Below are 24,097 nucleotides of genomic sequence, written 5' to 3'. Positions count from 1 at the left end.
GAAAATTGGTTTAATTAACGCGTTTTGTTCAGTTCGTCTGTGGACGAGGTTATCTTTTTAGAAAATATTAGTAGTTTTCAATGAGTCAGGGATTTCTGATCAGAGACAGCGCCATCTGCTCAGGGAACGTGTCGTGCAAAAAGTGTCAATGGCAAACACAAGCAACAATGATAGATGGTATTTTACCAAGGAACAGCTGGAAAATACCCCATCCAGGAAATTTGGGTTTGATGCATACAAAGAACTGCAGTACAGGCAGCAGGCGGCTAATTTTATCCAGGACATGGGCCAAAGATTACAAGTGTATCCTTCAATTGATTATCAATTTGCAAATTTGTAGAAAGGCATGCTCAAAGTCCAATTTTTGCCCTGAAATTACGCTGCTATGGCCCCAAAGGTAAAGTTTATTGAAACCAATTCATTTTTAATTGCATAATTATTGCGCAATAGTTTTCTTGAGATGGAAAACACCTCCCCAATTGATTTCTAAGTTTTAACCTTGACCTACATTCTATGTGAATATGTGCTTGCAAACAGTTTTTCCCTGAGCCCCACATTGAAGTTTACATGTTCTACTAATTTTTCAGGTTCTTGTCTCTTTCAGGTCATCGTTTTTAATTCTTAGTTTGTCATACTCTTGTGTTTCAATTCACAATGCTATTATTTACACTTTATTAATTTTGTATTTGTTATTAAAAGAAAACAAACCAAAGTTACTGTAAAATATGTAAAAATTGAACAGAAAAGAAATAAATCCGCTAGTTTTATTTAATTATGATGTTTATATTTTCTTCAATTTTTAGTTACACTTCCAATTTGTTTTTCGTTTCCCAGTTTTTCTCTTGGTTTGCTCTGCTATCACGAAAGAAATTTTAGTATTTTTAACAGTACTTTAAAGTGTCTAATCTTTAATAAATGCAAAATTATAGGTTCAAGGTGTCAATCAAAGTTATCAACATTTCTTTATAGCTAAAATATTTGAAATATTCAGTTGCACAGTTTAATAGTATCATCTAATAAGTTTTGGTAGGTCTTATATTATAAATATGTAATTTACCTCCACTTGCACCATAATATTTTAAATTGAAGTTTAGTTTTGTATTTTGAATGTAACAGAATGAGTAAAAAACTCACAGTCTCAACTGCAGTTAATCTAAGCTTGGCTTAAAGCATGACAATACAACAACCCCTTTACTCTTTTGCAAAAAAGTGATCTATTTAATGTCTAGTACAATACACTAGGTACAAAGAATAAAACATTAATATTCCAATAAAATCATATAAGTTTAGTATAAGTTGGGGATAGTGTTTGTCATAAACATTATGAGAATTTTTTTAAATTTCAATTTAGCCTCTTTACATACCTACAAATTGTTACTTAATGGTTAACTGTGAGTTCAGAGTAAATTATTTAAACAAAATAAATAGTATTATTATATACTTTAGAACATTAAAAGAAGTTGAGGTATACCTTGATTTAGGAATTTTTACTTTTAAAACTGCTACTAAAAATTACAATTTGATGGTGTGGTTCCATATTTAGCTATTGAAGGCAAATTGTGTATCAAACTTATTTTTTTGTATTGCCTGTATGATTGATATTTAGAAGTTAGCCATACAAATTTCAACAAAATCAGCAAAATGATATTAATGTTAATAATAAAAACTAAACTTGGGATCACACAGTAACAATATTTTGGATAGAGTAAGGTTAAATATCTCATTAGTTTCGAAAAATACAAAAAAAAAATGTTAAATACTAAAGTTTTAGAGAATATTGGGATGCATAGTTTAAAATTACTTTGGGATATACAGGGTGGTTCATAAAGGAGTGGTCGGATAATTAAGAAATAGAATATTAGTTTTTTTAAATGAAACCCCCTATTTTTTAACACATTTTTATATTCTCACAAACTCTTTTAAAACTTTTTTGTTAATCATGTCATACACCTAAACCTAATAGTTTTTCTAATAATTAATTTTTTTCTAAAATATTAGTTTTTGGAAAATTGTCTGTATAGTGTATTGCTATTGTTTTCATAAGTAGAATACTCATATTTGGTCCAAACGTTCTATAGGGAGGACAAAAGAAATGTATCTAAATAAACTTGCGCACAAGGCGTTCAATTTTTTAAAATATAGGTACTTTGTCTAATTTAACTTAAAAATCTTGATATTTTTAATTGGAACACCCTGTGCATTATTTTTTTCTGGTAGATTTGATGAATCACTTCAACTTTTATTAGGTATGTCATTACCTAATTTTAATAGTCTACTATTTAAACTTTTTTAATTTTTACCTTCCTTTTTGTTATCTTAACTAAATTAAGTTAATAATTAAATTGCTTAGGAGAAACCAAATATGCATGTGTTGTCCAACTTTGACATGTAAAATAAGTAAATTAGTTAAAAATTATTGAATTAATGAAAGCTATCAGGAAAAAGAATATTGTAGAGGGTCCATTTAAAAAAGTTGAGATTTCTTGTTGAATTAGTCAAATTATTGAACGCCCTGTAGCATCTAACATAAGTTTGTTTGGATAAATTTACTTTGTCGTAGAACAATGTAGAACATTTGCACCAAATATGACTATTCTACCTTTAGAAACAATGGTGATTTATATTCTCGAAGAACTTAGGCCACTCGTTAAGCTTGGGGCTCTAATTGTTCTTTTCGTGAATAAAAAATGGTTTAAGTCACTAGTTGTATAAAAAACTATTTTGTATTTTTCAAAACTAATGAGGTAAATCAACGATAAATCGTTGACTCACCCTGTACTTTCCACCATTGAATTATCCTAGAATTCATTTGGACGCCAACCTGTATAAGTTGTATAGTAATGTGATTTTTATAAAATCGTGCAAAAAAGTAAATTTTTAAAATGATTGTTAGTGCAAAAAGTTCTACTTTTTTGCACTAGTGCACCAAACTCTTTTTTCCATTTGTTATATTTGTTGTGCTTTTCTCATCAAACAAGTCAATTTTATAAAAAATGTTGTATACAACTTATGCAAAAAGTCGTTTTTTGCACTTGTTGGATAAATAACTATTTTCAGTTTTATTCCAAGTTAATGAGTAATTACTAATTACTATTAGTTAATTGTAGATTATTATTTTTTATCCTTTATTGATTATCGGGTTAATGTGATCTTTAAACTGACATGGTTTTACAGTGCCTAAATATGGTTTATTTGTTACATGAAGTTTTTAACTCAGATTCAATTTGTTTTTTGAAAAACAAATAATTTTTCAGTGATCTAATTTAGTAATTTTCAATGTCTTTGGGTTAAAGCTTAATTTTTTTTATTAAAAACTTTGAAAAAGCTGTTAAAACAGTGACTATATTGGTCAACAATAAAAAGCAATTGTGTCTAAAAAGTATTGAAAACCGTAAAGCCAAATAAAAAATTACAAAATTTTCTACAGTGTGTCTAACTGTATGTTTCAAGTGCTTTTTGTTTTAAACTTTTTCAGTTGGATTACTGGATAGTAAATTCCTTATGAAAATGTATTTCTAAATCTGCGTTTAGTTTCTATTGTTAATTTACTCTTAGCCTTGTAGTTATTATTTTTAAAAACAAGTTTTATATTTAAATGCAAGAATTTAGAATATTTCTAATTCAAAACCTGATTGTTTTTACCATTATAAGTTTGAAAACAGTTTAATTTTGTGCTAAAAATGGATTCCAATACATTTTTTTCAACATCCTCTTGAATAATGGTTTCTGTTAACATGATGTTTTTAAGGATTTTCATCATTTTATCACCTGAAATGACAGTGGTAGTTTTTTTTACTAAAATTGCTCACTTTTAGACTTCCAGACTTATTTATTAAACTACCTTTACATTCAATAAGTAATATAAAAGTAATATTGTAAAGCTACTAAAGAAGGGTCCAGATCTGATTTCAATTTCATTATAGTTCCTCTTTGAGTACCTATTGGATTACTCTCAAGTAAATAAGAGTTTGATAAAAGAAAATAATTATTTAAAATTAAAAAAAATAAGGTTCAGGGATGATACAAATTACAAAATGTTAGAAAAATTTAAAATCAAATGTTTTATTATTTTTTGTACAGGGTGGTGTGGAATTATTACAAAATTAAGAAAGAATGTAGCAAATGTGTGAAAAATGTTGTGTATACCTAATAGTTTTGGAGCTTTACAAAACTTTAAATTTATTTATTTAAGAATTGTTGAAGGTAAATTACTCAAAAAAACATAAAAACCCTCTTTTTGAACAACAATTTTTATTTAAGTGGTAAATAAATTTAGCTAAAGAAAATGCCATGATTGACTTACTAACACCAATTATCACGATTTGTGGTAACACTGGTAACGTAAATTAATCATTGCCTTGAGAAAAGGTTATCCTACTACGGGGATTTGTTAGTGTTTCTTTCAATGATCAAATAAGAATAAACTAATTCTAGGGTATCGGAAAGAAAAATGATATTTTAGAAAACGTATATGACCTACTACCATTAATTTTCATTTTGGATTACTTCCATAAGTTTAATTATAGATTTGAGAAACACCCTGTCGACAATGTCACTATAGATTTTGAAATAATTGATTTGGTATTGAAATATTTGATTTGTCTTTTAAAATTGATTTAACATTTATTTGGTCGGTTGGTTAAAGGTAATTTTTTCAAAATATTATGTTATGTTTAACCAACTGACCACTGAAATAAAGAATCAAACTATTACCCACTCTTTAGAATTTAACACTAAGAAGAGAACAATTCATAAAGTAGAGTTAGTCAAAACTTTGGCCTAACAAAAACAAAATGCAAATTTCTGGTTTGGAGTATTTGTTTAGTAATTAATAGAAAAGCTATTCGGATTTGCCAATTTACAAAATATTTCTTAAGCTAGCCTATACAGGATGATTTATAAAATGGTTTTATTTTTAAGAAATTTTATTTTCTCCAAGAATCTATAGAGAAACCTATTTAGATTGTTTTTAACCTAATGAGTAATCCTTGACAAGTTTCAAAAAACCAAGTTTAGCAGTTTTAGAGCAACAAATTTTCGAGAACATTCACATTTTATGGCGAGTATTATGTATTTTTTTTTTTTTGTTAAAGGTCGAGTTCTGACATGTTACTTTCAAATTTTTATACAAGGAGTTTAAATATTCAGACTTTAGATCAGCTCAAAAAATCAAACAAATTTTACAGATAATGATAAGGAACTATCATTTTTGATTATCTGACACCTTGTACGAGAATTTTAATTTATTATGTCATTACACATTCATATACAAGTTATTAATCCAGAAATACTTAGGTAATACCAATTTTAGGACAATTCCCGGATAATAGTTCTAAACTAGTTCACTTTTTCTCAAAATATGTATTTTTTCGAAAAGTGGATGCAATAATTTGACAACCGAGTAGACAACGACAAACTTGTTTTCTCTAAACATGTGTTTAGTCTGCTGCCAAATATATATTTTGATATTATAATATAAATAAATAATCAGGGTAATTAAGGACAATCGTAGTTTATATATTTTTAACATTTCGTAAGGACTCAAAACAATAATTGTTTAACTATAATCAATCAAAACAACTGAACGTAGCGTTCTACATTATTTAACTGTGTTGGCAATAATTATAGTTCAGCAGCCACCAAACTGTTTATAAATTGTTAACAAATTACAAGCATAACAAACATGTCGAAACTTAAAATCTTCTCAATATTAAACAACGTGCCAAATACGTTCTCCTAAAATGCTCTATAAAATAATTTTTTTTATAAATAACCTTGTATACACTAGCTTAAAAGATTTTTACTAATTATCGATACCCCAACTAGACCAGGATTTGAAAACTTTACAGGATTTTTGTTGTGTGTTAGAATACGTATGCGAGGATGAGAAAAAAATGTATAGACCAATGTGATTAGAGCTGTAGTTTTTGAGAAACAAGGTGTTGAGCTGTTTAGCAAGCTTTGTCCCTAAGTGAAGTACCTACATGATTTGATAATCCGAATAAAAAAATATTTAATTCAATGGCGGCAAATTTGTCAACTTTTCTACGTAATTCCTGTGACAGTTTACTGTCAATATAAAGATATATATATATATAGATAAAGGCCGCTTTTCAAGCTCTATGGAGCGAGCAGAGCGTTTTTGACGTCACGGTGACGTAATTTGGCAAAACCCTAATTTGACCAACTATCAAATTACGTCATTGTGACGTCAAAAACGCTCTGCTCGCCCCATGGAGGTTGAAAACAAATGCGGCCAAAAAGTTGAAAAACTGAAAATGTAGCAACACAAGTCGCTAAATGTAAACATTTGGCATTGACTAAAGTTGGGTATAGTTAAAGTCATGCAGGTAGTTTTTAATCTGTCATCTTTGTAGTTTATAGTAATGTTAATTTTTTTACAGCTTGTATCTCAAAAACACTAAAGCTCTGGCAAAATTGATTTAAAGGACATTTTCTAATATTTTGTGCATTGCACACAAGTTTATAATATGTATTCTGAATCACCCTGTAAAATTGCAAATATGAAAAAATACTGCAATTTGTGTGGGTTAGGAATAGATAAAAAACTTTTTAATACTTAATATTTATTATAGTTTTAGACATTATTTTTTATCGGCATATATGGGATAGGATTTAAAGAAAAAGGGGTATGAAAACGCTTAAACAAATAACAAGTTTTATTTACCATTGTATAAAAAGAAGAAATCATTTGTGAATCGGAAATGCAACCTTTTTTGGGTCATTAAAGTTTCAATTGACTGAGGTCATTGCGGTCGCTTGTTCCACTCTAATTTACATACAAAAGTGCCAAGGACAATATTGTCCCTAGATATTTAACCCGTAAGAGCGGGAGTTTTATTCAATTTAAAAATACAAAATTAAAATTCAAAACATTACTAACCATCCCTTTGTGTAACGTTGGGTTGAAGTAGGAATGTATTAATTCGGTGCCTTGAACTTGATCCGCAGTAGAATCGATAATCGAGACGACTGGCTCTTTAGCCACCTCAATCCTATACAAAAAAATACGAAGCACAGCTGCAGAGAAACCTGAAACATTAAAATACTTTAGGAAAACTTGTAATATAAAAGAGTAAAGTGCACATATGCGACGGTGACGTGTATTCGTGGCTAAAACGAACCAATAAAAAAGGATAGATAAACGCAATAATTGGTTTTACCGATACGAGTTGGCACAGCTTTTCCGCGATAACTGCGCGTTACTTCTAGTACAGGCGCTCATACCGCGAACATTGAAACTAAACTGAACACTCTGAACAGTGAAGGAGCATACGTAAAAATGGCGGCCAACGAAATGGTTGTGGGACGAAACCTACAGTTGCGTCACTACGAGATTGCGCAAATTTACTCTCCATTTATCTTTCCAACTGCTGTAAAAATTAAGCTCGTCCAATTTAACTGAAATTAACTTGCTACGACACTTTACAGAACGCTACAATAGTCTGCTTTAAAAAAAAAATCCGTTCACTTTTTCACCATAGATAGAATGCACTTTGTCTACTTTCAGCAACTGCTATTTTTACTTTGTGGGTCATTTCTATATTCCTAAGACTCGTCTTAACATGAATAATGTATGAACTAGTAAATTGCGGAAGTAATGGCTTGTTTGCTGGGGAAAACTTTGATGACAATACCTCCTTCATGTTTGAAATCTATTCTGATTTCAAACATTATCATTATCAAAGCTATCCAATGAACAGTTCAAGTTGAAGTACTTCTTAAATGTTCAAGGCAATGTTTGCTTTGCAGTATATTTTATCGACATTGCATTAACCACCCTCAAGAGCGTCGCCAGCCTATGACCTAGGGGGGGGGCATGTTGATAGGGAATGGAAGATGGGACAATGGTATTTTATTTAAAATTGCAAGAAACTTGTTCAGTGAGACAATTTTTCGTAAATTTGTCGACTATTTTATTATGAAAATCCTGTACATTTTCATTGATATTACATTTTTTTAATTTCTAAGGAGAGGGCAGATGCCCCTATCTGCTCCCCCTTGGCCCTTGACCACCCATAAAAAAAAATTTAAGGTCAGTGTACTTGTGAAAGACTTAATTTGTGTTACAGTATAAAAATATTATAATTAAACCCATTTACCGCTTCAAAGCTGTTAATTGGTTTGAATCTGCGTAAAATTAAAAATTAAACTCAGTTAATTATGATGACCAGTTTTTGATTGACCAGACTAGTCCCAGGTTTTAATTTAAACTGTGATTTTCTGTTTTTTTTTATCTGTGGTTACGTTTCATTACACTGGCCCAGCAATTTTTAAGGCCTTCCTGAACCTTATTACTCTGCAACAAAATAAAAAAAAGACTACTCTTTTAATAAGCTACCATAAAGATTAGAGAGCAAAGATATTAATAACGCTAATAATAAATCTAAGCGGCAACGTTTACAATGCGAATCTTCCCATGTGGTAAAAATATCTCACCAGGAGGCCCTGAGTATGCTTTGCAGATGATGCCTCTGAAGTACCTTCAATACTGTAATTTAAAATTTAAATCACTTATCGTTACTTCAAATCGTGTATAAATGACAAAAATGTTTTATGATGTTAATTCTATGGGTGGTTATTGGGTTTTTTTTATAGAAAGAGAATCCGTGGCAATTACCACAATTAATGTTACTAATTAGGTAGGCTTGGTTGTTTCACCTCAACTTCATTTTTGTCCTGTTTTTTTTTTTGTAAAAAATATTCACAATACTCACACATCTTAAAAATACTCTCTATGAGTGATGTTTTTATTTTGTGCCAAAAGTGAAGCTTTTTTGTTGTTAATAAAACAACAATTGAACACTTATCGTTCCTATTTCATCGATTAAGTACTGTTATAAATACTAACTAAACTCAAGCTCATACATTTTAATAATGTTTGATTTCACCTTAATTGCTTATAAAGAAAACATAAACATCAATTAAAATTTCTTTGGAGTCTGTGCAGTATAATTACAAAATAAGTTGAAATTAGTGAGTTTTTACATTGGGTCACTTCCGTGACAAGCCTAGGCGCCAGATATGTACTTGCACTATAAACTCTGGGAAACCCTCCTCTGGGTTCCTGGGCACGTCGGAGTAGAGGGTAACGAACAAGCAGATACTCTGGCACGAAAAGGAGCATAAGCACCACTGATCGGGAACCATTCAGCGGCCTTGGAAAAGCATATGTCCAGGAAGTACTTAATAAAGTTGAAGAAGAACTGAGAGCAACGCACTGGCAAAGACTTCCAGGACTAAGGCAGGCCAAAGATCTCCTCGACAATTTTAACCGAGCAAGATCGAAGACACTGATTATCCTCAGCAAAATTAGTTTCAAGGCATTAACGGGGTTTCTAACGGGTAATTGTCGACTCAGAGAACACCTAAAGAAGCTAGGCCTAGAAGAGGACAGTACCTGCAGGTTTTGCGGAGAAGAACCAGAAACACTCCACCAGTAATGCTGTACGCCATAGAAGATTAAACACACTGGGATTACACCAGCTGGCTGTGGAAGAAATACCTCGAACAGACCCACTCAAGATCCTGAAATTCCTAAAGGAACTAAATCTTGAGGGGCTGCTATGAACAAGGAAACCGTGAAAGATGGGGTACAATAGATCTAATCAGGTCGCAGTACAATTGTCACCATCCACACCTACCATTACCATAAACTCTGGGAACGTGTTTATTGCATTTCTATACAGTCTGTCCCAAATTCGATGCTCACCATTGGGATCTCAGTAGTTATTATCGAAGGAACAAAAATGTTTAAATTAGAAAAGTTTTAAAAAATTACATGGCCAATTCAAATCTCTTTTCAAAAATAACCCAGCATTTTTTGTTTTCGAGATATTTGAACAAAACTGAAAAATGATGATTTCTTCTTTGGCCATTATTGTGCAAATCGTTTAGTGGACAGCTGTTAAACTAAAATAAATATTTTTATACCATGCCATACATCAATAAAATGGTGATTTTTTGGCCTATTAGATGATAATAAAATTAGATATGGCTTCCATAAGTAAAACAAAAGTTAGTGTTTTAACCTATAAAATAAATAACGATAGAACATTTTTGGGACAACTAAATTCTTCTTCAGAACAAAGTGTCCTAACAATGTCAAAGTTTACCGGCTGTCCAATAAACCGTTTGCAAAATAATGGCCATGTAAGAAATCATCACTGTTCAGTTTTTTCGAAATATCTTGAAAACAAAAAATAATAGAATATTTTTCAAAAAAGATTTGAATAGCCATATAATTCTTTAAAACTTTTCTAATTTAAACATTTTTGTTACTTAATAATAACTGAGTGGTGATTTATATTCTGCAATACAGACAGTATAATAAATGCAGAAGCATTAACAACTCAAGAGCTAACAATAGTTTGCTTGTATAGTCATCAAATATTTTTAACTACAAACCAATTAATGTTTTTTCAAATAGCTTGCTTCCGTATCCGATTACATTCATGCCGAAATAACAGTCTTGTTACTCTAAAATTCAATTTGTTTCGGCATGCAATCAGACTGGGATTTTTTAACCACTTTCGGGTCGATTAAGTAACAGCTATACCAATTCGCATAAAAATTCTTTGGTTTTGTTAAGAAACACAGCAGTCTACTACTATAAAAGGTTAATGTAAAACAACTGTTCTTGAATGTATATGCAACGTTTTAATCGTCTAAAAAAGGTAGTCATAGCAGTTTAGTATAATATCAAAATACTTTGAGCATGCCCAACTGTACTTTAGGTTTGTTTCGAAAGTATCCAGATTTTTCCTTAATATCAGCAAACAGGTCACAGTTATGTATAAACACAGCCATAGTGTACATGCACCGGTTTTACGTGTTTCACTCGTTCACCAACTTTCCGTGGCACCAAATAGCGACTGCCGCCCTTTTCCTGGCCGCTAAAGTAGAGGAACAACCCAGGAAATTAGAATATGTAATCAGGGCGGCAAACATTTGCAAAAATCCTCGAGATCGTACCTTTGACATCAACTCCGAAAGGTAATTGATAAGTTTAGTGTAATGGATGAACTTGTCACGACATATTTGTCCTAATAGGTACGCAGCCCAATCTCAGGATCTGGTGTTCAACGAAAATGTCCTCCTTCAAACGTTGGGATTCGACGTTGCCATAGATCATCCTCATACCTACGTAGTGAAATGTTGTCATTTAGTAAGGGCTAGCAAAGACTTAGCTCAAACGTCATATTTTATGGCTAGCAATAGGTACTATCTGACTACAATATCATTTCTTGCAATGTTAGTAAAATGGTATTATTTTCTAGTTTACACCTGACAACGATGTGCATACAGTATAAACCTACCGTGGTGGCGTGTTTCTGTATATTACTAGCGTGCAAATGGTCGAATTGGGAAATACCATTATCAAATGAGAGAAAGGAGTGGTACACATACGTCGACCCCACAGTGACTGCCGAGTTACTGCAACAGCTGACAAATGAGTTTTTAGTTATTTTTGAAAATTGTCCTTCTAGGCTAAAAGAGAAGATAGGTCCCAAACCGGAAATTTCAAGTAGTCCATTGGTAAGTCTTCTGTTTTTTTAAAGTTTAAACTTTTATTAGAAAATGTATGATTGTTTTGATTTCATTACGACTAATTTGTGTTATTTTCCTTTACAAGAACACTCTCAAAACCGCTATTTACGCCTTATTATAAGGTTGCCACCTTTTCCGGGGTACAGAGCAAACAGTAATTAGAGAGGTGTTGCGAGCTTGATTTTCGAGTTGTTGCTCATTCAATAATTAGAATTGGGCTCTTGTCATTTCCACTTAAAATCACTATAAGTGGTAGTTTTCAGTTTGTTGCTAAATGACAGCTGAGATATCACAAAGAATCGAATATGGCCAAATTCCAAAAATCCTCTGTAATCCAAAAGAGTTGACGACCGCTCAAATTTGATTGGACCAGCAAACTATATTACTTTTTTCAATTTTTTTTTTAAACAAAAATTATAGCAAAGATTTGAGTGCTTTGTTTTGAGATAGTCCATTAATACACCGATTTTTTTAAATAGGATGACCGATATTTTTTTAGTATTTGGATTTACTTTAAATTCTAGGCCTATTTGGTGTTAAATGTCCGTATCGATATTTAACTGTTATCACTTAAAAATCGCATAAAAAGAGTTCTATTTAAAAAATCGTAAGGACACCCGGTATATTAATGCCAAACCTAAAAATAAAGTAGATATGTATGTACAAATATCTACCAGATTGGTATTTTGCAGTTTGTTGTCAAAATAATAAATCAGTCAGTTAAAAGGGTTACCAAAACGGATTTTTCTTCGACAACCCTAGTATAGTCTATACGATGTCAGTTGGGACAGTTAAAAATACGGGGTTCGATCAACACATCACATAAAGCATAGCAAAAAACGAGCAATTTGTATGTGGTTGTTCCCCATAGTAATTTGCGAGGAGTCAACGTGGACTTGACCAGTAGGTATCACAAATAATTTTAGGCGTAAGCACCGTAAGACCGTTTAATTGGTCACCCGACAGTTCTTATTGGTCGGCGGCTTAAAATCTATTTTTAGTTCCTTCATATGCTTTCTTAAGACAATCCTATCTTCTGCACAGGTGGCAAAGGCAGTGCCGTCCGGTGTTTATAGTTTGCATTGGAGTAAACGATTAATAAGAGTCCCTAAATATTTTTTCTTTTCACGCCGCCTATGCTCAACAAAGACGCCGACTATTTTGGTGTTTTCAGTTGTTTCAACTGACTTCGTATAGACTATAACTGATGCTATTTTTTGATTCTGTTCTTTAATCTAGACATTTTTTGTTTCTAATCAGTTTTTGTCTAAGTTTGGTCGTTTTTGAGATTTTGACTATTAAACATTTAGGGAAAAACTAATTTATGACAAAAATTCTGTTGTTGAATCAAGACATAGCATCAGTTACCAGCATTGTGGAACAAAAATCCGTAATAAAAACAAAATTCCAAAATGCCTCATACATTAAAATGAGTACTTTATGGTTGAAAGCACTTTGTACAAACTAATAACGTAACATTTAACTTACTTTGTGTCTATCAGGTTTTCAAATATTCTCATGCAGTGCATTTTTATCTTGAACCTGCTATATTTGCATCTTTCGTATCTCAATTTCTGATATCATGATCTTTTATTTCACAGGATCCTGATAAAAAGGATAGCAGTTTGCGAGCTTTGGAATACAAAGGTAGAATACGAACCGCGCTTCGTGTATTCTACAGCTCTAAACTGTGGGTATTTTAGGTGATGATCACCATAAACATAGATCTTCAAGACCGGGCGAGGCCGGCGCTAGCAGTCACCGCACTCAGGAACAAAGAGAGAGAGAATACAAGGAGAGAAAAGAGAAGGAAAGGATAGCGCACATGAGCGGTATCACGTTACAGCACCAGTCTCACCATCATAGGCCGGAGAGACCGCCGAGCGATCCTGCTAAAATGAAGCAGCACTCCCGACCTCACTCAAGTGGCGTTCCGCCTTATCCCAGCTCGAACAGGAATGAGCCTAGGGATATTTTGAGGGAGGCCACCAAGGATTCACCATTCGGTCTTCCCACGGTGCGCGATCACACGAAGGACGTTTACGCGGCGCGCAGTGATAATAAAGAAGTGCCGAAACGCGAATCGTTACCTAGTAAAAGTAGTAGCCAGACTGATCCGAACAGTTTAACCAATTACTCGGAAGTGCGACAACTTCTAAAGGATCCTAGCCGGTCTAGGATGTCGGAACCGCCGAAACCTGCTCAGAAACAGGAAGCGATGCGCAGATACGAAGAACAAAAGCAACCTCCAGAATCGGTCAAGAAACCACATTCTGGTGCAGGTTTTGACAAGGCCGCGTACCACAAATCGTCAAGTTCTACCTCGCATAAAGTCAAATCGCCTTTTAATTTAGAGACTAAGTCCGTCCCGAAACCAAGTATTGCTCCACCGAAGCCGCAGTTTAACGGTAACGTCAATGGATCTTATGAAAGCAAACCTCCGGCATCTCATGAAGCTACTGATATTACAATAAAGACTGAACCGCACCCAATCAAGGAGGAAATTCCCACTCCTGCAATTATTAAAAGACCTAGCTTGTTTTCTCCAGATCAAACCCCACAACACCATCCCCCAATTCAAATCAAAACGGAAATAAAGACGGAACCAATCGATAAGATCCTATCGCCGATTACTTCGCCACCGAGCGTGCCCTCGCAAAGAAACCGGAACTATTCGAGCAGCTCGGAACCAGAACTAAGACCCACTATGAAGAAGATTGATCAAGTAGAAGGTTTCGAAAACTTGATGCGGGACAGCACTATCGGCGTTGGCGGCCTGCCTAGCGCAACGGACGCGCTGCCAAATCTAACACAACAACAAACTGAAATGCTCAGCCCTATCAAAGATCCTGCAGAACTAGTAAACGGTTTGGAAACCAATCCTACCCTTATTAGCAACCTTTTAAAAGAAGTTGCAACAAAGTCACATCTATCCGGTGTTGCCGCCGTCACGGTGAAACAAGAAGTGATCGAACCACCACAAGACAGTCAAGTGCAAATAGAACCACCAACCCAGCCGGAGAAAGAGCACCGCCATCACAAAAGTAAAAAGAAGAAGGACAAGCACAAGCATAAGGAGAAGAGCAAGGAAGAGAAAGAGAAAAAGAAGAAGCACAAAGACAAGGACCGCGAAAAGCACAAGCATAAGGAACGGAAGGAGGAAAACCTTTCGGTACAACCAGTTGTTAGCGAGCCTATTAAAATTAAAATCCAGATGGGGACTATACAGCCCATGAACGAGTTTAAGATCAAGATTCCCAAGGATAAGATTAAGACTGAAGGAATTGCTGATCCACCAATTATGCCACAACTAAGTTCTGGAGGTAAGTCGAAGAAATGATTTCAGACTTAGTATTTAAGTGCTTATCTTAAAATAAGGTGCTTTATTGAGTGCCACACAGCTAGAATAAACAAAAGGTGGGCAAAATTGGGAACTTTCATATTTTCGAAACTTTCATTTGTACTAGTTTTTTGAAGCAAAGAGTTTAGTGTCTTTATGTCTGTTTCATACACATTCAACTTAATACATTGTATATGTTCCGGTAAAGGTATACCTTACTTTTCAATGCCAGAAACAGTAAATAATTGCTGAATTAGGTGAAATCAACTACGTTTTTTTTAAATTCAAATCCAGATATTTTTATGTTGGGTTCTGAAAGCCTTTTTATTTCGAATTCAATAATGTATGCAATAATACTTTTTTTGTCTTATTTTTAAGTTTAAATTAATGGCAACCATCTAAATAACCTGAACAATTTATTGGCATAGGCAATTTCTAGTATAAAAATAATTTTCAGGTCCGTTAATAGGACATTTCTTTCTTAAGATCAATAAAACAGAGTAAAACGCATTTAAACCACAAAGTGCCATACATCATTGAATTCGGAATAAAAAGGGCTTTCAAAATCTGATATTACAAAATAATGACCACATTTAAAAAAATGAGGTTGCTGATGGTTTCGCAAAGACGAAACGTTGGAATGATAAACAGATAATGTCACTTTAAAGAGCTTTGAGTGAAAAAGTTGCTGTGTGACATCAGTTTTGGTCTAGGTCCAATATTAACGTCACTAAAAATTAAAATATAAAATCAAAATATCTCAAAAATAAGTCTATGTTTGCTAAATATCATTTTACTAACGGCACGATTGCGCAACTTTTCTTCCATTTAATCAAATTTACTCCTTATCCTGAACTCAGAGTATTTGCTAGATTTAATATTTTATTGCAAAACTGGTTTATATTGTTTCAATGATATTTGATGGAATAGAAAACAAGTAAGTATACTAGTTCTGCACTAAGTTTGCCAGTGGAAAACGCGATTACTGACTGAACTTTAAAATAAACTGACTCACCGTGTAGAGTGGTGAATTTATTTGGAGATATTTGGTATTTAGAATTTAAATTTATTATGTTACTAAATAATGTTTTTTTTTTCAAGGCCTTAAAATAAAAATTCCTAAGGAGAAAATTACAAACTCGGGCAGTGGCTTCAGTTCTTTGGAGTTTGTAGGCGGTTCAAGTTCTGGAAGAAAGCGTGACCGAGAAAAGTACTCGCCAGCGGAAACGCCACCGGCCAAAGTATCAAAGTCCAGTCACAAAGAATCCAAACAGAACGGCAGACATTCTTATAACAAGGTAAGCGAACCAACGCTCCCTAGTAGCTTTGCCAGTACTGATCAGATAGATAGTAGTGTTAGTAACGTATTTATTCGAACGGGTAATGTGCATTCCAGTAACGACGGCATTAAAACTATTAATAATGTTCAGCAACAATTCGAAGAGAATAACAATAAGCGTTTGGTGAACGATTTAATGAAACCCTGCTCGCTGATGAAGCCCAGTCCTTCTAAGTGTGTTAGTAGCACGGTTGATGTATTTTCTCCCGGTCTCCTGTCACCAATTTCTCCTAACGATAGTTTGGAAACTTTCAATCCACCAGAAAAAATTTCTCCCATGTCAGTATCTCCGGTATCCTCGTTGCCAGTTTCATTAAACAAACAGTTTTTTGGGGATTCTTCAGCCCCTGACTTGACAAAAACTTCAAATGCTAGTCCCGCAGCAACTAGCACACCCTCTACAGCTTTCCATCCGATGAACCCCCCAGCTTATTCCGTTTCCCAATATGATTATGGTTTCTCCAATGTCTCTTCCTATCAGAAACAGTTTACGCAAAACAGACAAAATGCCAGAAACGCTAGGAAAAATAATCAGAGACAACCACCTCCAATGTATCCACAACAAAATCACTCGATGACAATGCCAGTCCAAATGGACTTTAACCAAATGGCGGCATATAATTCCTATCAAATGCCTCCCCCCAGTATGCCTAATGTCAGTATGCCGCCTCCCAATTACGGAATGTATACAGCCCCTTATTACGGTACGTATTTTAATGTGTACCAGTCGCAAATGGCGGCATACAGTGGGGCTGTAGCGCAACCTCCCTTACCGACTGATGCTCCCCCTGTTCATGAAGCGCCACCGCCTCCTCCCCCAGAATAATGAATTAAAAATAGTTTTAGCCAAGTTTATTGTGGGAAACTGCAGTTTTAAGCTAAAGAAGTAACAGAATTGAATCAAACAAGTTTTTTTAAATTTACTACTAAATTTGTCTGAATCCAATTTATTAGAAGTTTTTTATTTTGTGATTCAATAAATATTTAATTTTTTTCATTATACATATTATTATGATTGATATTGATATACGATATCTACTTTTTTCAAAATATTTATTATTGTTTTATAGTTTTCTTAAGACTTTATAGTGTGAGACCACAAGTTTTTATTTATTATTTTTGCCACATTTAAGAATTTAAGCCACTAGTGTATTGTGGTAGTACCTTAAACTTTATTCGCATAGCATAAAGCAGAACTGAAATTTGTCAAGGGTATAACGGGAGTAACTGTCGATGTATTGAAGCTATTAAAGCAGGTTTAGATCAAATGTTACATTCATTGTGATAATTTTTCACCTAGCAAACTGTCTTTATGTCAAAATTAGACATTTAACGTCGAATTTGTTTTTCCCGGAAATTCTGAAAGTTGCATGATTGATGATTCAGAAATACACCAACCTTAAGCGGTCCCGCGAATGGTACTACTGAGTATTTCGAAATACTGTCAATAATACTGATCGTTTAAGGTCAAATTTTGACATTGTCAGTATACTGACGAAAAACATGTATTTAAGATGTAACTTAATACTGATTGAAGCGAGCTTGAATATTCACCGTTTGAGGACAATTTCGATAACCTGATGAAATACTAGCAATATTCAATACAGTGAATGTTTTTTTTGTGAAAGACATTTATTTAGATACTTAAATAGGTAAACTGGCTCCGCGAGAACTGTATTTTTGTTTATGAAATGCATAACTTACTTAATTTTAAGTTATGATGTAGGTACATAAATCATTTCCTGGTAATTATCCCGCAGTTTGTTTTATTCAAAACTGATCTCATTTCTCTAGGTCTTCTTTGACTTGCTTCGTAAAGCTCTACTACCCCAACTTTTTTTATTGAATCATTCACCAATACGATTTTAATATAATCGAATCGTTATGGGCATTATTATAATACTGCAATGCTCTTGTTCTTAGTTATTTATTACATACATTGTGCCAACACTGATTTATGCACTAGTCTTGAATTTCCTACCTTTTGCACTGAAAGAAAAGGTAATGTTGTTAAATTTATTTACTATATTATAGTATATTGTTTACGTTTATTGCAAATTTTATATATTTATTGCTCATACTACACATTAAGTAATTTTTTACGTATTTAACAAATGTTACAATGAGATTACCTTTTACTTAGGATTCTCCTAACCAAGTACCTTGCTATTTATAATAATTACTAACGGTGGTGTCTCCCTACGCTCTCAGTATGCTTAAATTAAAGTTACCTACTGTAAAATTGCAGTCACGGTCCTAAGTTGATCTCAAACTGTTGTTGGAGCACGTTATAGTTGCTTTCTACATAGCTCGTTGGTTAATATAGCGTGACTGCAATTTCCAGCCATTCTATTAAGAAGAAAAAAAATACGAAAACTAGCCGATGTCCTTCTCATTAGAACTGTTCGCGGTTAAACAAGAACTATAAATTTTGTGTAACTGTTATATCAATAAAGTTTATTTTTATAGTTTTGTTTTTGTAGATCATTTACCCACGTGCACTTTTACAACATATAAATGTTGACTAACTTTAGTAAACAGGAAAAATTTAGATACCTAAAAAGTAGGGAGTGTCGCTAAAGCTTTTAAAAAAATAATAATTCATCGATCTGTTAGTATAATCATTTCGTGCTCAAGTTTCTCTAGAGGTAACGACTGACAATACGTCAAGTTTACTATTGTTTCGCGCATCATAAAGTGGTGACTGTATTATTTATCTATAGCAGTCGTAAAATAGGTATTGCAAACATTCTATTTTAGTTGACTTTATTCACGCAAAGACTGTGATAATGTTTTATTATAATGTATGTACTTTAGGAGAATATTTTTAGAATATACGTGCATCATCGTAATTTTAACTCAAAAACAGTTTTCACTTTCGGATCGTAAATATAATTTTGATAGTGAGCTGAAAAGTTGGAACATTCCATTACTAAAATTTTTAAAACAAATTATTACTACTAGAAAAGGATTTAATCTCACATTTGGACATAACGAATGTTAAACCTAATTTAACTACTGAACAAAATGGATTGTACCTCTGTTAGTTTACTTAATGCATTCATTTGGCTTTCTTAGATACAGGGTAATAGCATAAACTTCCTTCCCTTCTGTACCTTGTACTTCGACAACCAATAAAGATAGAAATAACTTTTTATCTGCAATTTACTTTATTCATGGCGATTCTAGTGTTTTTATAAATATAAATTGAGAAAATTCAGGGCAGAAAATCGTGGTGGCTAAATGGTTCCCATACAAAAAATTGGAATAATGTCAAACATTAGGCACATATCTTAGATTAGATTAGTGGGTAGTAGTAGAAAAAGTAGTTTTCGTATAATATAGTATGTTAGAACCATAGCAACATTGATTAACAAACAACTTTATTAAAGCATTATCATTTAAAATGACAATTATGGTCACCGTCTTTGATAAACTTTTAAGTGTAAGTCTATTCAGCAAGGACAAATTTAATGAGTGGAATCGGTATCAAGGTATAGATAATTGTTTTTTTTTTATAAATCAATATTGACATTAAACTAGCCTGATTGATACGGCAAAATTCCATGTTTTTAAAATTACATTCATTTAATTGCACACATAGATTTTATTTTAAATAATGACGGCTCAAAAAATGACACTCAAAATAGATTTACCAAAGAATGAATCTTTGTGGAAAAATAAACATTTTGAATGTGACAAATAACGTTTAACGCTTCTCCTAAAAACAAAAAGATTATACAGTCTGTCCCAAATTCGATGCTCACCATTGGAATCTCAGTAATTATCGAAGGTAGAAAAATGTTTAAAAAATTAGAAAAGTTTTAAAGAATTACATGGACAATTCAAATCTCTTTTGAAAAATAACCCAGCATTTTTTGTTTTCGAGATATTTAGAGACAAAACTGAAAAATGATGATTTTTTTCTTTGGCCATTATTGTGCAAATCGTTTAGTGGACAACTGTTAAACTAAAATAGATATTTTTATACCATGCCATACATCAACAAAATGATGATTTTTTGGCCTATTAGATGATAATAAAATTAGATATGGCTTCCATAAGTAAAACAAAAGTCAGTGTCCTAACCTCAAAAATAAATAAAGATCGAACATTTTTGGGACAACCAAATTATTCTTCAGAACAAAGTGTCCTAACAATGTCGAAGTTTACCGGCTGTCCAATAAACAGTTTGCAAAATAATGGTCATGTAAGAAATCATAACTGTTCAGTTTTTTCGAAATATCTTGAAAACAAAAAATAATAGAATATTTTTCAAAAAAGATTTGAATTAGCCATATAATTCTTTAAAACTTTTCTTATTTAAACATTTTTGTTACTTCAATAATAACTGAGATCCCAATGGTGAGTATTGAATTTGGGACCGACTGTACAGGGTGGTCTAATTCGCTGGTTTTTATATGGAAACTGCCAGAAGAAATTTAAAAATTATAAAGGCGTTGCCGGGGTCTTTATTCAAGGTGAATTCGATGCCGCAAGCAGAATTTTGCTATTGTCTTTTGTTTTCTTGTAATTGTCAAATTTTGAATTTTTGACATTTTGAACAAGTCCCTGTAACTTCGTTATTATGAGAGTTTGGTGAAAATAGCTTTTACATTATTTGGGGTACTTTTTTACGTAGATTATGTTAATATTACTTAATAGAGCGTAAAAGCTGTTTTCACCAAACTCTCATAATAACAAGTTACAGGGACTTGTCCAAAATGACAAAATTTCACAATTACAAGAAAACAAAAAACGATAGCAAAATTCTGCTTGCGGCATCGAACTCACTTTGAAAAAAAAATTCTTAAGGGTTCTGGCAGTTTCCATATAAAAACAAGCAAATTAGGCCACCCTGTACAGGATGGTTCAGTCTGTGAAAAATGTTTTTATCTTAACATTGTTACTTTTTCATTTCCTTTCTTAAACGTAACTCACAAGAGACGTTCTAGGGTCTTTATAGTGTCCATCTCATTTTAACTCATTCTGACAAAACAAGATGGCCTATGTTTCTACAGCTCAGTCAGGAGTAAACTCAGGTTAACACTTCCGCTAAAATACGCCTAAAGGCGGATTCACGTTCACACTTGAGACTTCTCTGTTGTAAAAAGTCGTATAACACTATAACATAGATATGCGTAGAAATTATTAAAGCAACAAATGGAGTTTCTCTTGGTACGCGGAACGTCTGTCGCACAAGTCATGAAATGTGCCAAGTAAATTTTTTTTAAACAATGAACACTGCCCTTCACTATACATACAAACATAACATTCATTTCAAAAAACAATAAAACAATTTAGGTTTAATTGCGACAGATTTCCGGCCGACGCCGCTAAATTTTTATTCATTACCACTTGTCAGTCGATTGTCAACTTCAATCACGAGTAAAAACGTACCGATTTCTACATCAAAAGTTGAAATCGTACATACTTTTACGTCACGTAGAAGTACGCCGTATTACGAACTTCTATGTTGCGCCGTTCCACGCACTACTGAAAACTGCCTCATATAACTACATGCAATTTAACTTTTTACGTGTGCGACTTTTTACGACAATGACTTTGTAAGTACGAACGTGAATCCGCCTTAAGATATATGGAAAATGAAAGTAAATTAAAGTTACGTAATAACACAATGTCTCGGAATCAATTACCATCGATATGGGGCTGCATAAAGAGTCACTAGGAGTATCCAAAAATGTAATGATATACAGGGCGTATTTAAAATAAAATAAAAATGTAAGAAACAAAAAATGTAAGCCAATTATGTTAAGCTTGTGGTCAAACAGCTTCCACTCTTCGAAATACTTGCGCACTATGATTTCTGGACACTCTGTATAATACTTATGACAACAACGTAAATTAGTTATCAACTGAGATATTCAATATTGCTAAAATTGAGTGGGAAAACGTGGATCACTCTATATAAGTGTTGATTGGGAAAGCTGGTTTCATGGCTACTCTAAACGTGTAGGTATTTGGGTATTTAGTTTTTTGAACCGCGACTTTATTCAGACGATACTGCGTGATAAACATATTTGGCGTTTGTTTCTCTCTTGTGAAATTTCTACACGGTAAACAAAAGACAAGAAGAAAGAGTAATTGACGATTCCTAATAAATAGGATTTTTAGTTTTTTTGGTCAAGGTTTGGGTTACCCACTCAATTATACGGGGAAGGTTATTATTTTTTAGGTTTGTGAAACGAATTAACTATAAAATCGAAACATAAAATTAACAATATCCAAAATGTTGATTGAGTCATCCAAAAAGTGTTCCCTAATGAAGCATTCTTCATTTACCTGAAACAAGTTACGTGTGTAAACAAATATGGCATCTACAAACTTACCAGTATATTGTTTGGTTGTAGAGTTGGTTTCACTTTCTAATGATTCCACTATTGCTAAACCAGATCTTGAATAAATCGCACCACATTGAATAACAATTATAAGAAAAGAAAGGCCTTGCGCTAAAAGAGAACATGTAATAATTAATTTACCTCTTATTCAGTAGCGTAACAATGAAACTATAATTAAACAACCTCTCCAACTAATAGTCTTACTATGAATAACTCTAACAAGCACTTCTTACGATAACGAACCACTTCAAATACCTCGATAAGAAAATGATATTCCTATTACTTTTCGTAATATTCGACTGTTGTTATTGTATTTTAATAGGTTTACTAATTTTGCATGTTTGCATGTTAATGAATAGTGATTAAATTCACATTACTTTCCTTAATTTTATATTGTTTCGTTGCATGAAAACCGTATGCCATTTATGATTTTTGAACGTGCTAAACAGGAACGGTTTATGTCCGCACCCTGTATAGTACAGTTTTGAGTTCGGTCTCATGGTGTTTGGTGCTTTCAGGTGACGCAAGGTGATGGCGAGACGCCCATTCTCAGGTTGGCCGAATCTAAGTATACCAAGGGCTCGTCGTAGGTAAAGCAACAAACATCGATCGGTTCATTAAGAAACGGTGCAATAGGAATGAAGAGTTATTTTTATATTAGTTTTTTTCTCTTGTTAGTTGGGTTTATGCTAGTTAGTGTTTTACTGAAAAATTTTGGTTAAAAAAATGTCGTTTCTCAGTGTTAGAGGGTGGCTCTTTTACTGCGGAACCGCTGTCAAATCTTTAGTCCAAGTTTTGTACCGTTTTAAAAAGTTTGTTGCTTGAGAGCCAAGACAATGTTTTAATAAGAAAAATATTTAGATGGTGCCAACTTGGACTGTGTAAAAGCTTGGTTGGTAGCTTTTTAACTATGTACAAGAGTCACTCGATAACACCTTGTGTCTAGCTACACTTTTTCAATTTGATTGTGTTTGAGGAAGTGTAGTTACACACAGCAAGCAATTTTTTTGTTACTGCTCTAAAAAAAGGCGAATTTCTGGTAGCCAGAAAGTCGCTGTTTTGTCCAGTCAATTTAGGATTTCACCTTGGAATTATAGAAGATAAGAAGCTGGACACTTGTGTATACCTTCATTTAAACTAAATCAAAACAAAAATATCAACTGAAAATGTCACTTAAGCTCTTTGACTTCTAACACCTCTAATTGTTTTATTTATCAGTTTGTATATTTTGTTAATAACACTTGACATCTTCTCATTGTCTTAAAAGTTAAAACATTGACATTTTAGTTTCATGAACGTTGTGTAGGTTTTGCAAGCGCGTACTTTGAAAGAGATAGGCAGGTTTTGAGTAAAGAAACCACATTTGCCTAGGCTGCGCTTCTTATTTAATTTTTATAGAAAATTCACTTTTTTTACAGTTATAACCATTTTTTTTGCATTTTAAAATGTGCTTTCTGAATGAACATTGTGCAATTTTAATTCAGTATT

At 33.0% G+C, this 24,097-nt stretch overlaps 1 protein-coding gene and 2 long non-coding RNA genes across 4 annotated transcripts; 1 reads left to right on the top strand and 2 right to left on the bottom strand.

Annotated features, from left to right (window-relative positions):
• Positions 1-148: 148 nt before the first annotated feature.
• Positions 149-24,092, top strand: CycT (Cyclin T). 2 transcript variants are annotated; one of them, XM_081974275.1, is made up of 8 exons: positions 149-303; positions 10,804-11,016; positions 11,074-11,241; positions 11,301-11,559; positions 13,173-13,218; positions 13,275-14,894; positions 16,013-16,209; positions 23,128-24,092. In XM_081974275.1, the coding sequence occupies exons 1-8, from the start codon at positions 149-151 to the stop codon at positions 23,197-23,199; spliced, it is 2,730 nt and encodes a 909-aa protein (XP_081830401.1). In that variant the 3' UTR covers positions 23,200-24,092. The 2 variants fall into 2 exon arrangements, with proteins under 2 accessions (XP_081830401.1, XP_081830400.1); XM_081974274.1 differs by lacking the exon at positions 23,128-24,092 and having other exon boundaries at positions 16,013-18,718.
• LOC145725494 (uncharacterized) lies at positions 6,668-8,335 on the bottom strand. The gene is made up of 2 exons (XR_014177295.1): positions 7,185-8,335; positions 6,668-7,053 (listed from the first exon to the last, which is right to left on the bottom strand). It is a non-coding gene; the product is annotated as an uncharacterized LOC145725494 (long non-coding RNA).
• On the bottom strand, positions 19,617-22,880 carry LOC145725495 (uncharacterized). Its single transcript, XR_014177296.1, has 2 exons — positions 21,830-22,880; positions 19,617-21,305 (listed from the first exon to the last, which is right to left on the bottom strand). It is a non-coding gene; the product is annotated as an uncharacterized LOC145725495 (long non-coding RNA).
• Positions 24,093-24,097: the final 5 nt, after the last annotated feature.

Source organism: Ips typographus, linkage group LG2 (genome assembly GCF_016097725.1).
Source record: "Ips typographus isolate SLU linkage group LG2, UJ_Ityp_2.0, whole genome shotgun sequence".
NCBI classification, from domain to species: Eukaryota; Metazoa; Arthropoda; class Insecta; order Coleoptera; family Curculionidae; genus Ips; species Ips typographus.
The sequence above is the reverse complement of the archived record's forward strand: the minus strand, read 5'-3'. Positions and strand labels throughout refer to the sequence as shown.